General features: G+C 41.7%; 1 protein-coding gene across 2 annotated transcripts in view; it reads left to right on the top strand.

The window, feature by feature from the left end:
- Positions 1 to 18,393, top strand: part of ASPH (aspartate beta-hydroxylase) — a 438,964-nt gene that overhangs the window by 361,700 nt on the left and 58,871 nt on the right. For both annotated transcript variants that reach the window (XM_030214873.1, XM_030214866.1), the window contains 3 exons: positions 184 to 320; positions 5,927 to 6,025; positions 10,621 to 10,710. In XM_030214873.1, coding sequence (XP_030070733.1) covers positions 184 to 320; positions 5,927 to 6,025; positions 10,621 to 10,710 — 326 coding nt within the window. The remainder of the gene's footprint in view (positions 1 to 183; positions 321 to 5,926; positions 6,026 to 10,620; positions 10,711 to 18,393) is intronic.

Raw genomic sequence — 18,393 nt, 5'->3', positions numbered from 1 at the left:
CGTATTGCAGCATTAACACACAGCTGCATCACATGCATCATACAAGAAATATGTCTATATGGCAGAACAGATGCTGCTTTAATCATGGTCAGTCCTAAAAGTAGAAATTAAATGAAATAAAAATTCTATTTCATAAGGCACTATTCCTTTTTAACTCTTTCGTAATTTTCTTCTTGTCTTCAGGTCGTATGAGAGGTTCTGTGGTCACACTTCAGAGGCTTGTGGAGCTTTTCCCTGATGATATTTCCCTCAGGAATGTCCTTGGGGTGGGATATCTCTTGCTGGGAGACAACAGCAATGCCAAAAAGGTCTATGAAGAGGTGAATTTCAGTAGGCATTTAATACTTCTAACAATTCATATGCTTACTGTAAACTGTCATGACATATTTATGGGTCTGAAGTGAAAAGGTGTCAGTCATATATTTATGTTTGTCAAACTATAGTTTTCTGGGTTTTTAAAAAGTTTTTATTTTAATACATTTTTAATAAATGACATTCAAATAAAACATACTTGAAACAGGAAATAGGGCAGGTTGTACACTATGAAAAAATAAATAATACCGTGGATTTCTGAGTTGGCTTTATGCAATCTATTCAAGCCCAGAGGTCTCAAAATTAATAGTGGGTACACTTCTAATTTCCCCTTAGGCAGAGATGCTAGACAGGAGTGCTTTGATTCAACCCTGGCCATGGGCAGATCTTCTGTATGTCTTTCTCTTGTTGCCCTTGATAGGCAGGATATTACAGCGGATGCAGGGCTGGTAGTTCTCATGGTTCCGACCTAGCCCAGGAGGCGTTGATACAGAGATCTGGTGAGGATGAAGGTGGGGGAGCCTCTGATATTCTCCAACAAGACTCCGTTCTTGGTACAAGATCCAGTCAGCAATCAGGATGTTTCTCCATTTTATCTTATGGATTGGCTCTTGAGAGGGCACAGTTAAGTTTCAGGAAAAGTGATCTCAACCCTTTTATCTTCCAGAAAGAAGTCTACTTCTTTAGTATATGTTATGCTATGGAGGATCTTTGGAGGTTGATGTGCAGAAAAAGGCCTAGTTCTTTTCCAGTCATCCATTTATGACATTTTGAATTTCTTGCTAGATGGACTGGATAAGGGACTATCTCTTGCTTCTTCGAAAGTACATGATAGCATTAGCTTGTTTCAGAGGACTAGTGTAAGGTAGGAGTTTATCCTCCCACAAGGACGTGGTTCATTTTTTCAAGGCAGTAAAATTGATTAATCTTCCTCACCATCTAGTCTTCCCTCCTTGGGATTTGAACCTTTATCTGCCCTTGTTCTAGCACCCTTTGAACCTCTGAAGGAACTTCCATGAAGGACCTTACTTTTAAAACTGTTTTTTTCTTTGCTCACTCTCAGTTACACTCTCCATGCACGTGTTAAGGAGTTACCAAAGAGGTTAAACCACAGTGTTCTGGTAAAACCTCTCAGAACAGTTTGGGGATGGTGAAATAAGCAACATCAGATAAATAGATACATGGCGGCAGGCTCCCCCTTCAAGGTAACATTACATTCCCAGTGGGTATGACTAGCAGGGTGTTTTGATGATGGGAGGAGCAAGGGTTAACTAGAATTCAGGACCTGGTAAATATAGGAAGGGAAGATGCTAACTTTTGTACAACTGAACCATACTTATGCCCTGCGCTGTGCCAATCAGTTTGCTTATCTGAAAGCGAAACATTATATTCAATCTCTAAACCCACAGTTTATTTCAAAAGATGCCAAAGAGTTGGTACAAGAGACTTTCCTATTATATAAAAAAATGTGGCATTTCCATTTCTTTTGCTTATAAAATAATACGGGTCAAACAACCAATACAGGCCCTAACTAAGTTGGCGGATAAATGGACACAAGACCTGAGCTCAGACATTACTCCCGCAACATTAAAGTGTCTGATTTTAAACTTCCCAGTTACAATAGTGAATGGTAATTTAAGGAAGAAAAAGTTACAAGTTTGTTTTTTGTGCTTTTATTGCTCCTAATAGTGTGGTAAAAATGGGTATCACACAGATGCTTCCTGTGTAAAATGTGGGGCTGAGGGAGTGACATTGGAGCATTTATTTTGGACTTGTGATCTTATAAAGAATTTTTGGTATACAGTGCATCTTTGTGCCTCCTGCATTCTTTCTAAGTGCCTTCCTTCCCATCCCCAATTCCTGTTATTCAATGATTTTTCGAGTGTTCAGCAACTGACTACAGCAGCAGAAAAAAAGCTGCTAGTTTACATGTTTTTGTTGGCTCAGAAATGTATCTTAATCCATTGGCAACAGAATTCTCCACCTATTGTTACCCTGGTTGAATTTATTATATACTACAATGGTGATGGAATATCATAGAGCAGGGTGGAATGGCCTATTGTATTGGGCAAGATTTCAGGAAGTGTGGGAACCCTTGTGTTTAGCTGTACCTCATTGGGCATGTAGTTGGGTGTTAAATATTGATGTTTCTTTCTTGTCCCTGTTTCTGGAACCACAGGTTTCTGGCAGTTTGGTCATTTTGATTAAATAAGGGAGGGTAGATGTGGGATTTTAGGGACGGATCGAAAATTGTATTCAATAAAAAGGAAAAGAATTGCAAAAATATCTTGGGGTTAAATGCATGTAGTGGAGGGACATCTTATCTGTTTTGTACATTTATTACTGAGAGGTTTTATCCCATTCACGATCTGTATGAAAAATAATGGAGTTGCTGTTGAAGGAAAGGATAGTTAACTTACTAGAAGCCAACGGGTTATGGGATCCGAGACAATATGACTTTACCAAAGGAAAATCCTGCCAAACGAATCCTATTGACTTTTTTGACTGGGTGACCAAAGAATTAGATGAAGGACGCGCTACTTGGATTTCAGCAAAGCCTTTGATATGATCCCATACAGAAGACTCATGAATAAACTGAGGGGACTGAACTTAGGACCCAGTGTGGTGAACTGGATTGGAAAATGGTTGACCGACAGGCAGCAGAGGGTGGTGGTAAATGGAATCCGCTTGGAACAAAAGAAAGTGAGTAGTGGAGTGCCTCAGGGGTTGGTGCTGGGGCTGATTCTATTTAATATATTTGTGAGAGACATTGCTGAAGGGTAAGAAGGAAAAGTTTGCCTTTTTGCAAATAACACGAAGAAAGCCAATAGAGTGGATACCCTGGAGGGAGTAGAAACCATGAGAAGGGATCTCCAAACATTAGAAGAATGGTCAAGAGTCTGGCAGTTAAAATGTAATCAGAAATGTGTATCTGGGATACCAAACAAGTTCGATTTTCAAAACTTCCAAATCAAAATGCTAACAAAAAACAAAATTTATCTATAAACTATATAATTATGTATATTCTTTTAAAATTTTTAGTAGTGCTCAGACCAAATGCATTATAACATAATCAGTATAGGAGCAACCCCTCAATAATGCACCCTTCCAACCATCATTGCACAGAGTCCTCCCTGCCTTCCTTATAGCTCTTAATTGCAGCTCTCTCAAATGTCTCATAAAAAAAACCTCAGCCAGCCAAAAATATTCATTTATCTGCAGGTGTGATGTCCTTAAAATGCATCTTCTGGTGCCATGATTCTTATTCAGGGACAACTTCTACATAACCAAACTAAGTGTCCAAACTTCCCAGTGTTCCAAATTCTTTCAGTCCCACTGTGTACACAAATATCTCCTTCAAATTATTCACAAAATTCTCCTTCAGGTTATTCTCATTGTTTCTGTTCTCTACTTGGTGTACATGTTTCGTCTTAAAACGGCATCATCAGGAGAACAAAACTACTACTACTTAACATTTCTAGAGCGCTACTAGGGTTACGCAGCGCTGTACAATTTAACAAAGAGAGACAGTCCCTTCTCAAAGAGCTTACAATAAGTATCAAAACCAAAAACAAAATATAGAACTAAAAATGAATCACAATCAGTCTGTCAAAACCTCTCACATTTACCCATATCTACTCCCAATCTCACCTCTTCCTAAACAATATTCAGTGGCTACCTGCAGTGTGATCCAACCCTCCACCACCGGCACCCCTGGAAGACACCAGCGCATGCGGACTAGCAATCAAGCCCCCCCCCCCGCTCTAAACTGGGAAAATTTAAAGCAGCGTCAACCACTCAATTTCTTTGTTCAAACCCCTGTGTTTGATCCTGCGCTTAATGTGTCCAATGTACCACTTTCCACATGGACATTGTATGCCATATGCAACCTGAGAAGTGTTACAATCTATACAGACTCTCAACTGGAACACTAGTCCTGTTACTGGATTTTTTACCTCGTGTAACCCAACAACTCCTACATAAGCGCACAACTATGGAATGGACTCCCAAAAGCTGTGAAAATAATCCAGGCCATCCAAACTTCAGGAAATCACTAAAAACCAACCTCTTCAAAAAGGCTTACCCCACCGATTCAATGTAAATCCCCACACCCAGCAACACAGCATAACCAATGATCGTACTGGACAATATACAATCTTCATTCCCTTCGACCCTCATAGTGCCTGACACACACCTACCTCACTCGACCACAATATAACCTTGTATTTGTTATCAACCGACTGGCGAACACCTTTACGGTACTATGTAAGCCACATTGAGCCTGCAAATAGGTGGGAAAATGTGGGGTACAAATGTAACAAATAAATAAATAAATACACACAGTTACCACATATAGTATGACCCCTATCTGAATCTTCCCATTTAATAACAGTCCATTTAAGCAATCTGTGTACTCATAAGGCTGAGGCTCCACTGGTTAGCCACTGGGATTTATGCCACCATACAGAACAGGATTTAATTTTTGTAATATTGTTAAAAGTACATTTGAACAGAGGAAGTAATAGTGTAGCGATATTGCTAAAGAAGGAACAACAATTTATCTGTAATTGTCGAACTATGACCCCTAGAGGTTTGAACAAAGAAATTGAGTGGCTGACGGTGCTTTAAATTTTCTCGGTTGAATCGGTTCACTGATTCAGACGCGGCAAGACCTGGACAACTGCAACAATCATTTATTTTTTTTGTTCTGCATGGTTCAGGAGTCATACTTGTCTGTTGAAATTTTTTTTTAATTCTTTGGGGGGAAAGAAGATCTTTTCTCTTTTATATACTTGTCCACTGCTTTGGTATTCAAATACTGGCTGCCCAAGCTGCTGCACAGGGTTCTTAAGCTATGACATCACAACTCATTAGTTTCTCAGTCTCCACCTGCTGGTAGGATGGCATCTGGACTGACCTGGAGGGACTCAAGAAAAGAAAATTAACAGATAAGACCAAATTTACCCACTATAGAGGGAGGCAGTCCTAGAGGGTAGCATGGGGGTAGGGACTGAACACAGGTACTTCTTTACTTTCAAAAGTACATGCAGTGTTGGAAAATATTTGCAAGTGCAAGAGGGGCACATATGTACAGTTTCTCTTTTCATAGGGCCATTTTCAAAGTAAAAGTATTTGTGCCATTGTACTTTGAAAAATAGTGCAGTGTGCAGAAGTAGAGTACCCACATTCAAGCTGTACTGGTAGTGCAAAAATTGGCTACTTAGTGAGTACTTTGCTTTAACATCTGAGGGTTTCCTTTTAAGTCTGAATTATTTACAATTCAGCTTTTCCTTCCTGTTAATTTACACATTTATGACTGAGATTTGAAAGGCTCTAGGAACTTGAAAATTGAACGGATGTTGGTTCAGCAGCTGCAGCTTATTCAATAACAGTAATGAGGTGATTAAATGATAGAGACCTGTGTGTGCAGATGAAGGGAAGCATTTAAAGAAACAGATTCCCTATTTCCCTCTGCCAGTTTCACTGATTAAGCATAACGCTTGCTATCAACTACTATATAATTTGATGAGCTTGAGAACTGGATAGAGGCCAAGGTCACTATAAAAACTGGTCCAAAAATCATGACTGAGTTTATTCATTTTCTTCAAAACAGGTTCTTTCTCTGGCTTCGAATGATGGCTTTGCGAAAGTGCATTATGGCTTTATCCTCAAAGCAGAAAACAAGATCGCTGAAAGTATTCCCTACCTGAAGGTGACTGACTGCACATTAATTACCTCTCTGAGTTCTGTACTGTGTAGCATGCAAAAATCTCTTGTGCGCTTTATGGCTTCCTTTAGTAATTTGATTGGCACAACTAATTAGCTGCGTTCCCTTATGACAATGAGTTGCAACTTTCAAAACATCATTATTGACAAAAGTGATGCCGTCAAGGGCTGGGGAAGAGTTTCAAAGGACATCCATCTGAGTTTAAAGGCAAACTGTATTTTTCATCATAACTTGATTTTTGTTTTATTTGTTTATAAACTTTTGCTGTCCTTTGGCTGAAGTGAACATCAAGGCAGTTTTTCATTGTTGTAGATGATGGAATCATTAAGAACATTTTTTACTTGCTTGTGTAATCTTTCCCCAGCAAAATCATAAAGCAGAATCTTTTTTTAATATACTTGTGTGCTTAACACATAGTAACCTCTGCTAATTTAATGTGGGTCGCACTAACTTAACACACATGGAGGGGCATAATCGAAAGGGACGCCCAAGTTTTGTTGAGGACATCCTCGCAAAATGTCCCGATGGAGGGCAGGGAAACTCGTATTATCAAAACAAGATGGACGTCCATCTTTCATTTCGATAATACAGTCGGGGATGCCCAAATCTTGAAATTTTGGTCGTCCTTAGAGATGGTCATCCCTAGACTTGGTCGTTTCTGATTTTCGGCGATAATGGAAACCAAGGACGCCCATCTCAGAAACAACCAAATGCAAGCCCTTGGGTCATGGGAGGAGCCAGCATTTGTAGTGCACTGGTCCCCCTGACATGCCAGGACACCCTAGGGGGCACTGCAGTGGACTTCATAAAATGCTCCCAGGAACATAGCTCCCTTATCTTGTCTGCTGAGCCCCCCACCCCCCCCCCTAAAACCCACTACCTACAACTGTACACCACTACCATAGCCCTTATGGGTGAAGGGGGACACCTAGATGTGGGTACAGTGGGTTTATGGTGGGTTTTGGAAAGCTCGCTGTTCCCTCCACAAACGTAACAGATAGGTAGGGTGATGGGCCTGGATCCGCCTGTCTGAAGTGCACTGCACCCACTAAAACTGCTCCAGGTACCTGCATACTGCTGTGATGGAGCTGAGTATGACATCTAAGGCTGGCATAGAGGCTGGCACAAAATATTTTGAAAGATATTTTTTGAGGGTGGGAGGGGGTTAGTGACCACTGGGGGAGTAAGGGGAGATCATCCCCGATTCTCTCCATTGGTCACCTGGTCATTTTTGCCACCTTTTTGTGCCTTGGTAGTAAGAAAAACAGGACCAGGTAAAGTCGTCCAAGTGCTTGTCAGGGACACCCTTTTTTTTCCATTATGGGTCGAGGACATCCATGTGTTAGGCACGCCCAAGTCCCGCCTTCGCTAAGCCTCCGATATGCCCCCTTGAACTTTGGCTGTCCCTGCGATGGAAAGCAGTTGGGGATGTCCAAAATCGGCTTTTGATTATACCGATTTGGACAACCCTGGGAGAAGGATGCCCATCTTCCGATATGTGTCGTAAGATAGGCGTCCTTCTTTTTTGAAAATGAGCCCAACATGTTAGCAAATTGACCATGTTTTTATAATTAATAGAAGACCCAGAGCTTTTTTTTGTGCCGGTACGCACCGGAACGGCATACTGGCACCTTTTTTCCCCGGCGAGTCCTGCAACCTTCCTCTCACTCCCCTACTTACTGTTCTTTTTTACAGACTCAGCAGCGCAAACGGTGCAGCGATTGAGAGAGGATGGCAGCATCGGAGCTTCCCTCTGCAAGTCCCACCTTCTTTGTTTCAACTTCCTGTTTCCGCATAGGCGGGACTCGCAGAGGGAAGCTCCGATGCTGCCAGCCTCTCTCAATCACTGCACCATTCACGCTGCCGAGTCTGACTCTGGCAGCCTTTATCACTTCACTGGCTGGCAGGCAGGCAGGCAGTGGAGAAGGAGGATGGGCTGGGGGAAGAAGATTCGCTGGACATGGATGAGAGAGGAGGGCAGGGGAGAGAGGAGAATCGCTGGACATGGATGGGAGGTGAGGGCAGGGAAGAGAGAATTTCTGGACATGGATGGGAGGGGAGGGAGGAGAATCGCTGGACATGGATGGGAGGGGAGGGCAGGGGACAGAAGAGAATCGCTGGACATCCATGGGGAGGGAGAGCAGGGAAGAGAGAATTGCTGGACATGGATGGAAGGGGAGGGCAGGGGAGAGAGGAGAATTGCTGGACATGGATGAGAGGGGAGGACAGGGGAGAGAGGAGACATGCTGGACATGGAGGAGAGGGGAGGGCAGGGAAAAGAGAATCGCTGGACATGGATGGGAGGGCAGGAGAGAGAGGAGAATCACTGGACATGGATGGCAGGAGAGGACAGGGGGCAGAGAAGAATCGCTGGACATGGATGAGAGGGGAGCGCAGAAGAGAGAGGAGACATACTGGACATGGATGGGAGGGGAGATCAGGGAAGAGATTTGCTGGACATGGATGGAAGGGAAGGGCAGGGGATAGAGAAGAATCATTGGACATGGATGAGAGGGGAGGAAAGGGGAGAGAGAATTGCTGGACATGGATGGCAGAGGAGGACAGGGGACAGAGGAGAATCGCAGGGGAGAGAGGAGACATGCTGGACATGGAGGGGGGAGGGAATAGAAAGGAAGTGCACACGGATGGGAGGGAAGGGCAGGGAAGAGAGGAGAAATGCTGGAAATGGATGGAGAGGAGAGCAGGAGATAGAGGAGAATTGTTGGACATGGATGGAGGAGAGGAGAGGGGAGAGAGAATTATTGCTTTATATGGATACAGGGGAGGGAAGAGAGAGGAGAAATGCTGGACATGGATGGAGAGAGGAGAAGTGCTGGAAATGGATGGAGGGGAGGAAAGAAAATAGAAGAAGATGCACATGGATGGAGATGAGGGAAAGGGAAGAGAGGAGAAAAACTGCACATGGATGGAGAAAATAGGCAAAAGCTGGATCCATGTTATACCTCCTCCAATCAATTCCACGGAGGAGGACCCAGCTTTTACTTATGGATGTAGGGCAAGAAATGAAGAAGAAAGGAGGAAAGTAAAGAAATAAATGGAAAGGAAGCCCTGGAAACGGAGTTAAGAGAACAGATAGAGAGCAGCAGAATCAGAGACTGGGACCAATATGGATAGAAAAACAAAGTCACCAGACAACAAAGGTAGAAAAAAATCATTTTATTTTCATTTTAGTGTTTGGAATATGTCTAATTTGAGAATTTACATCTGCTGTCTAATTTTGCACTGGGTATACTGGAGCTGTAACAGCTTACAGAAATTATTTATAATTAAAAAAAATCACGTTATTTTTTTCTCCTATACTAGTATAATATTTTCAATTATGTCTGTTTATATGCGCCATGGCTGGTGTAAGGGGTGTGGCTAATGTGGGTGTGGCTGTCATAGGGGTGGAACTATATGTGGTGATCCCGCCCATAATGAGAACCAGCACCTTTTTTTCTACAAAAAAAAAGACCAAATGGAAAACCACCAGAAATATTTCTATTAATTGACCCATCACATTCTGTTTTTATGATAGAATTTTGCTTCAGCTTCTTCTGCATGACTTGGCTTCTATCCAGTACAAAGTTAAACCAAAAATGAGACTAAGGTAGTTAGATGCCAAGGTGTGATAAAAGTTGGGCTTTTACCGCACCTTAGTTTATCACAGGAGTCACTACCCTATGGTATCTTAGTACCACAGGTTAATGATTCCCACAGAAAATGAATAATGCAATTTGCAATCAACTTTGCAAATTGCAATACTGATACTTCTCGGGCCATATCTTAAAGGGGCCAAGTATTAAAAGCTTTACCTTCCCTTCTCCCCAAAGCCCCCCCGCTGAACATCCCCCATCACAAGCCCTCCTCCCAAAGAATCCCCATTACAAGCCCCATCCCCAAAGAGTCCCCCTTTACCCCAAAGAACCTCTACCCATCTGTAGGTTCTCCTAGACCTACCTGTCAAAATTCTTAGTGTCTAGGGATTCTAGGACAGGAGCAATCAATCTCCAATCAGTCTTGCCCTTCTCAGAGCTGGTTTCAAAATGGCAACAGCAGTCCCTAGTGGTAGTTTTGCAGTACTACTGCTAGGGGTCAAGCTATTTTGTTATTTTGGACCCAGCACTGACAGGAGCAACTTGTGATCTCTTCTGCCATGAAACCCCTAGACACTAATGATTTGTACAGGTACACCTGGGAAGCTTACGGGAGGGTGGAAGGGTCTTTGGGAGAAAGGGGAAGGCCCTTTGGGAGGGTAGGGTTTGTGCTTGTTGGGGGGGCTTCAGGAGTGATGGATATATTTGGGGAGGGGAGCTTTGGAGGGAATAAGGAGATGAAGCTTTTAATGCCGGCCCCTTTAAGACACATCTTGCGAGCACAGTGCAAGCTTTTAACAGGCATTATTTTCCCAGAAATAACAAAGCTTTTAGGGACAATAATATGTGTTTATTACTGTAAAACACTTTAATTACTACCCCCCCCCCCTACATTAGCAGTTAGTACTAAGAGGACATTTAGAAAAATGTACAGGTAGTTAAAATATTATCTATGTTTACTTTGAGTTTTTCCTCTTTCAATAGGAAGGATTGGAATCTGGTGACCCTGGCACTGATGATGGGCGTTTTTATTTCCACTTGGGTGATGCCATGCAAAGAGTTGGAAATAAAGAGGTATGTTTTCCTTGTTCTAATTATTGATAAAAATAGATATTGCATTATAGAGAGCATTTAGAAAAATGTTTCTTTTTGTAGTTAAAAGTAACAATTGGATTGTCATTTAAGTGCTTCATTAGGAATTTTTTTTTTGTGAATGTATCAGCACATTGAAAAGTTAGATACAGCTGACAATATTTTATGGCAGTGTTCAGGTGAGTACTAGTAATCAGCATTTGATACAATTTTATTGAGTATAGAGGTTGGGGGGGGGGGGCTCCAAGAATAAGCATATTGTATTATAATACACTTTTATTTCTACAGAAGTATTCTTGTGACCAACCCTCACTTAGAAGACTGTGTTCTAAAATCCCAAGTTCATTTCTCTGTTTGTGATTTGTTCATTTCTGGGTCCTTCATTATCAGTTTAAACTGAATTACACCAATAAATTTCTGTGGGTTTGCAAAGGTGGAAATCACTTGTACATCCACAATGCTTCTTTTCCCAGAATATCAATAGTGGGGCAGGAATTGAACTTGAACTGTACATGTAGCAAGATAGCATGCAACCAGCAGACACATGCAGCATTCAGATGGGGAGGGAGGCCAGAGTTCCTGCTAGAATGTCTTTCTACTGATGAGGGTTGCCATGTTGCCTTACTGGGACAGACTAAAGGTCCATCAAGCTCAGCATCCTGTTACCAACAGTGGCCAATTCAGGTTACAAGTACCTGGCAAAATCCCAACAGTAAAATACATTGTATGCTGCTTATCCTAGAAATAAGCAGTGGATTTTTCCCAAGTCCATGGCTTATAGACTTTTAGGAGGTTATCCAATTTTTTTTTAATCCTCACTAAGCTAACTGCTTTTACCACATTGTCTGGCAACGAATTCCAGAGTTTAATTACACGTTGAGTGAAGAAATATTTTCTTTGATTTGTTTTAAATTTACTACTTTGTAGCCCCCTAGTCCTAGTATTTTTGGAAAGAGTAAACAAGTGATTCATGTCTACCCATTCCACGCTACTCATTATTTTATAGACCTCTATCATATCTCCCCTCAGCCGTCTTTTCTTCTAGCTGAAGAGCCCTAGCCACTTTAGCCTTTCCTCATAGGGAAGTCGTCCTATCCCCTTTATCATTTTTGTCTCCCTTCTCTGTACCTTTTCTAATTCCACTATATCTTTTTTGAGATGTGGTGATCAGAATTGCACACAGTATTTGAGATGCAGTTGCACCATGGAGCGATACTAAAGCATTATAGCATCCTCATTTTTGTTTTCCATTCCTTTCCTAATAATACCTAACGTTCTATTTACTTTCTTAGCCACCTCCGCACACTGAGCAGAAGGTTTCAACATATCATCAATGATGACACCTAGATCCCTTTCCTGGTAGGTGACTTCTAGTATGGAACCTTGCATCATGTAACTGTAGTTCAGGTTCCTATTTCCCACATGCATCACTTTGCACTTGCTCACATTAAATGTTGGATGCCCAGTGTCCCAGTCTCGTAAGGTCCTCTTGTAATTTTTCACATTTCCCTCGTGATTTAATAGCTTAGGTGCATATGAACAATTCTCAACCTTTCACTGGATTCTCTTGAGTTTGAAAGAGCACATCGCTCTCCTGGCAAACTTAAATTCAACATGACAACGCCAAGACCCATCATCACAAAATTGCTTAAATTTCCTCAAGCACTCACCATTCTCACTACTGCATGCACGATTCCCTCCATGCTCCATCATGGTAGGAAAATTCTTTTTGTGCTGGATTTGTCTAAAACCACTGCTACAAAAAGGAAACAATGTTTACATTTAAGGCCAAGGCTTAAAGATATTGGCGTGCAATGTTGACTCCAATATCCCGCTAAGATGGCGGTTACGCTGAACAACTCCATGAGGTCCTTCAGTTCCCTGGAGGCCCTTCAGCTTTTTTTGAATCAGCGTGCCTCCAGTGGAATGACGACATAATTTGTTCCTCTTCTGAATGGCTAAATAACTCAGGCTATTTGTCTTGTGTGTGAGTTTTGTGATCACAAACTAAAATAAACGCTGGCATGTTACATCTATATCCATCTCTTGTCTGTATTTTTACATGCAATTTGATATTTTTCAGATGCTTAGGTTTAGCAGGTTTAACTGGTTATAATGTTAATGTATCATTTCTTCTAAGATTATACTATTTTGCTTATACTGTTCTGATGCGTCTTATTTTTCCTATGATTCCCATGGGAGGGCTCTTTGCTGTAAGGCCTCTGTTACCTCTTTTCCCCCATCTGGAAATTTTTTCTCCAGGTTGAGCCAGTCTCATGGCTCTTTTTGCCGTTGTTTGTTCTTTAATCTGTTGTTTTTTTTCAAGACTGCATTATTCATTGCATTTAAAGTATAAACTCATGTATTTTTGGTTTTTGCTACCCTTCATACTGCATGATTTTGGTATTATATTCAGTCTGCATGCCCCTTGTAGTTTTGTACTATTGATTGTAAGATTACAGTGTGAGAACTTTCCTGTCTTTCTCTATGGCTAATTCTCATATATAACAAATTAAATTAATATCATGGAATGTCCCTTGTCTGAATCATCCTATTAAAAGGAAAAAGATCTTATGACATTAAAGAAAATGAGTGCAAAAATTATTTTTTGCCAAGAAACTCATCTCTCAGATATTAAATCATTCATAGAAAGTTCTAATTGGATTGTTTTTGCCAGCTCAGCCCTGTCAGTGAGGAAGAAAAGAGGAGTAGCGATTTTATTTCACAAGGACCTGAATGTCAAAATCAAACAGGAAATTATAGACCTTGAAGGTAGATGGCTACTACTTAAAGTTCAAAAATTACCTTCTTTTCTTTTTGGATTTTGGACATTTTTTTTCAAAATGTCCAAAGTTGGACTTAGATGTTATATCGAAAATGCCCCTCCACGTGCCTCTATAATACTGATATTTTACACATTTTATATTGTTATTATGGTCATTTAATGTTCATTAATCTTTTAATAAAATATCCTGGATTTAAAAAAAAAAATAAGTCGAACTGGTAAGCAAGGACCCAAGGCAATGGGGTCCTTGCTTACCAATTCAACTGATTAATATAAGGCAATACTAATCAGTTTGGAACACTGGAATTTAGAGTAAAAAATTTAAAAAGTGAAAAGATAGCTTTATATAATTTTGGACAATAAATGGACCGATGAGAGTAAGCGCATAAGTGCTAGTGTTCTATAAACTACATGCACTATTGGAGCCTAAATGTAGGCCCAAACTTATGGAATTACCTTTCACGATTGTAGGCCCTCTGGGGACAGACAATGGCCTACTATACCTGAATGTAACTCACCTTGAGGTACAGCTGAAAAAGGTGTGAGCTAAACCCAAAATCCCATCGCATCGTTGCTGGTCCTTTATTTCAGATTGCTTTGTTCTCAAGAGATTTCATTATTGCTATTGGCTTCTGAAAGCTAACAGACTTCCTAATTCAGTTACTCAGTACATCAGTAAGTTGTAGAGAATGTACTGTGGATTAAATCTGTCGCATCTGCTTGAAAGTAATTATATACAGGGTGTTTTCACCTTAGAGGAAAAGGTTAACAGAAAACTATTGATAAGAAATGGAAAGAGAATTAAAAGCTGTCAAAAAAAAGAATATAACAGAAGTGAAAAAGAACAACAACAACAACAAAATGTATCTCTACAAATGCAAGAAACTCTGTGCAGTTAGCCTGAATTTGCTGGATTACACTGTGGCTCATATATTGCTTGCAAGGCTGACAGAAACAGGTATCAGTGGCACAGTAGTTACTTGGTTCAAATCCTATTTGTCAGACAGATAACAATCAGTTCTCTTCAGCGTGCACATGGGCGGATCACATAATTCTGCTTCTCAATTATAGGCTACCTTAATTTGCGTGCATTTAAAAACAGTCTAGGCATGAGCATTTACAGCAGGTCTATGGCTGGCATAAGTGCTCATTCCTAAAATATAGGCGCACATTTTACTTGTTAAGTTACTATTCTATAAAGAAAAGCAGGTACCTATAGAATAGGTTCCCACTAGGTGCATTCTAAGCATCTACATATAGGAAAAGAGGAAGGGATTTGATTTACTGACTTTCTGTGATTACAATCAAAGCAGTTTACTTGTTATATACAGGTTCTTATTTTGTACCTGGGGGCAATGAATGGAAAGTTAAATGGCTTTGTTCAGAGTCACAAGGAGCTGCAGTGGAAATTGAACCCAGTTCTCAGGTTGCTGCACTAACTGTCAGGCTACATAGGCACTCTTTTATATAATTCTTCTGCTTATCATGCCCCAAAGTAAACTAGACAAACCAACAAGAAGCAAATCACAATACTTATTCATAGCACTGACTGAGCCTTACTACTGTAGGAGAGACTGAGGCCCAGATGCATCAAACAAACGTAAAAAAATCTAAATCGTTAAAGTCCTTAACAATTTTGAAAAACCGAAGCATGCACTATAAAAACAGGTCAAACATGTTTGTTGCGGTATCGAGAAGTATAATGTATCAATGAATCGTAATCCCCGTCGGTAATGGGCCTCTAAATCATGCACAGAGCAGCCAAGCGTTATGCTGGCTGCTCTGCACATGCCACAAACGTCCAAAAAAAACCACAACACAAACACGTGGCTCCCCACTTAATAAAAACAAATCTCCAAATTTTCTCATCCCCGCTCCCCCTCCCTTCCTGTGTCTCCTGTCCTTTGCTCCAGGGCTCCACCTCCCGCCATCCTCCGCACCCCACCCCCTGGGATCGTCGCCACCGCTCCCACCCTCCACCGGACCCCTCCTCCGCATTACCGTCCCGTGCAGTGCCTCTCACCTGTATGCGAAAGTGCTGCACGGGATGAAACATCTGATCGCCAATTGCTTCTCCCTCCTCCGACGTCAGTCTGCTGTTCCTGGGCCCGCCCTCCATTGACGTAAGTTACCTACGTTAGTTATGTACGTAGGTAACTTACGTCAATGGAGGGCGGGCACAGGAACAACAGACTGACGTCGGAGAAGGGAGAAGCAATTGGCGATCAGATGTTTTATCCTGTGCAGCGCCTCCACATACAGGTGACAGGCGCTGCGCGGGACGGTAATGCGGAGGGGGGGTCCGGTGGAGGGTGGGAGCGGCGGCGACGATCCCAGGGGGGCGGGACACGGGGCGGAGGATGGCGGGAGGTGGAGCCCTGGAGCAAGGGACAGGAAACACAGGAAGGGAGGGGAACTAGGAATGAGAAAATGTGGAGATTTGTTTTTATTAAAACCGGCTGAAGCGGGGAACAGTGGCGATCTCGGGGGGGGGGGGGGCAAGGGCACCCATACAGGACGCTCCTGACGAGCGCCTTTGCCCCCTCCCGATCTATTTGAATTTTTTTTTTTGTTTTGGTTAGTGCAGGGGGAAGTGGGGAACTATCGGTTTGTGTTTTATATAACTTTTTTTTTTTTTTACTTGCCAGCTTGCATTTTTAAGGTGCAGGAGGGAGCGTGGAGATGACAGCTCAGGCCTGAGCGACAGGTCTGAGATCTCACTAAATTTCTCACGTTAAATGATTCGTTAGAATCGTCGGTATGGTTAGTGCATTGCGAATTGTCCACATTTCAATGGTAGTTTCTGGTTTGCATTCCGTTTTTGTTATCTGCTAGCGGCTTCAGAAAAAGGCCTATAATGCATGCAACGGTGGCAAATTTTGTTGTTAAAGGGTCGTTAGTTTTGTGCATCTAGGCCCGAGTTACCTCACTAAGATACCCATCTACAAGCTGCCGTATAATGACCAGGTGTCCCAGTTGCCAACATCCCTTCAAAAGTCAGAAAAATATATTTTCAACCTTATACTGAAAGCTAAAAATGTGTTTCATTTGAATTTCCAAGAGCAGACTATGCCATTCCTGTGATACTACAACAAAAATAGCTTGCAAACACAGTATAAACTATGCATTATGGCCATATTTCGGCTTGCTGCCTACTGCAGGAGTTTAACATATAACCGATAAAAAGAATAAATAGAAGCCTGACCTCTAGCTATAGTACTACAAGACTAACAATAGAGCTCGAGGCAACCATTTTCTAGATGGAGCCACTAGGGACAGGAGTGAGTGCAGATCGTTGTTGCCTGTGCTACCCTACTGGACCACCAGGGATGATGAGGTAGGCTCTTTTTGAGAGGGGTGGGGAAACTACAGGTGGGTTCAAGAGAGGGAAGTCTGATTTCTATAAGGGAGTTCGGGAGGGGGCTGATCTCAGCAGTGGGTGATCAGGAGCATAGCTGATCTCACTGGGGAAGTTCAGGAGAGGGGCCAATTTCGGTGGAGGGTGGAATAAAATCACAGGTCCACCTATGGTGCTCTCTGCAGATATTCAGCCCGGACCTGCATAAGTTCGGGCAGCCAGTAGCAGTCTAGTCAGACCTGGATATTCAGTGCCGGTGCCTGGACATGGCCCAGTATAAAAACGCTGAGCGCAGCCTGCTGAATATTGTCTGGACTGTGATGTGCTTTATTTATCTGAATCATCACCATCAGGAAAGATTCTCCAAGGTGAGTACTACCCCAAAAACCTTCTCAGTGAAGACTGAGACAAAGAATTAATTACATTTTTCTGCTATTACTGTATTCTGTCTGAGAACTCCTTTTACCCATTGGTCATCCAGTGGTCCAACTAACTCCCTCTTGGGTTTTTCTCTTCAAATGCATTTTTTTGAAAGTCTTTAGTATTAGTTTTGCCCTCCATGGCAAGTTCTGTTCAAAGTCTGTCTTAACTTGCCTTGTTACTGTTTTTATCTAACTTACCAGTGCTTATCTTCTTTCCAATTTTCCTGATTAGGGTCTCCTTATGGAATATATCCTTTTTGGCTTTCACAGCCTCTTTCAGCTTACCATGCTGGCCATCACTTGGCCTTCATTTGACCTTTTTTTTAATTCATGGAGTACAGTTTGCTGAGATTTCAAAATGGTCTTCTTAAATCATGCAAAATTTTGACCTGACAACTCTTCCTTTTAGTTTTTTTCTAATTTCCTCATTTTCTCATGGCCTCATTTATTACAATTAAATGCTACACAGCAGTAATTTTTTTTCAGTGTTCTCCTTTTAGTGATGGCAAATTTGATTTCATTTTGATTACTGTTGCATAGCAGCCACAGCACTATTATCCTTTGCACAAGGCCCTGCTGAACAGAAATGATTAGATCCAAAGTAGTTCCCCCCCCCCCCCCCCCCCCTTAACAGTTCTAGGGCAGCTGCTCCATGAAGCAGTCATTAATGGCATCTAGAAACTTTACTTTCCTAGGAGGCCCCAATGAAACATATACTGCATGTTCCAGGTATTTGCTAAATGGTGGAATACTAAGTACTATTTTAGTGTTTGTCGGGGGTGGGGGGTCATTACTGCCTTTTGAGGACACTATTTTGTTGTTGGATGATATTTCCTTGTAACTTCCTTGAGTGTCCCCTAGTCTTTGTACTTTTGGAATGAGTTAAAAAAATCGATTTACTTCAACTTTTTCTACACCACTCAGGATTTTATAGACCTTAATCGTATCTCTCCTCATCCATCTCTTTTCCAAGCTGAAGAGCCCTAACCTTTTTAGCCTTTCCTTATACGAGAGGAGTTCCAGCCCCTTTATCGTTTTGTTTGCTCTTCTTTGAAGCTTTTCTAATTCCGCTATCTCTTTTTTGAGGTACGGCAACCAGA

Source organism: Microcaecilia unicolor, chromosome 1 (genome assembly GCF_901765095.1).
Source record: "Microcaecilia unicolor chromosome 1, aMicUni1.1, whole genome shotgun sequence".
NCBI lineage: Eukaryota > Metazoa > Chordata > Amphibia > Gymnophiona > Siphonopidae > Microcaecilia > Microcaecilia unicolor.
The sequence above is the reverse complement of the archived record's forward strand: the minus strand, read 5'-3'. Positions and strand labels throughout refer to the sequence as shown.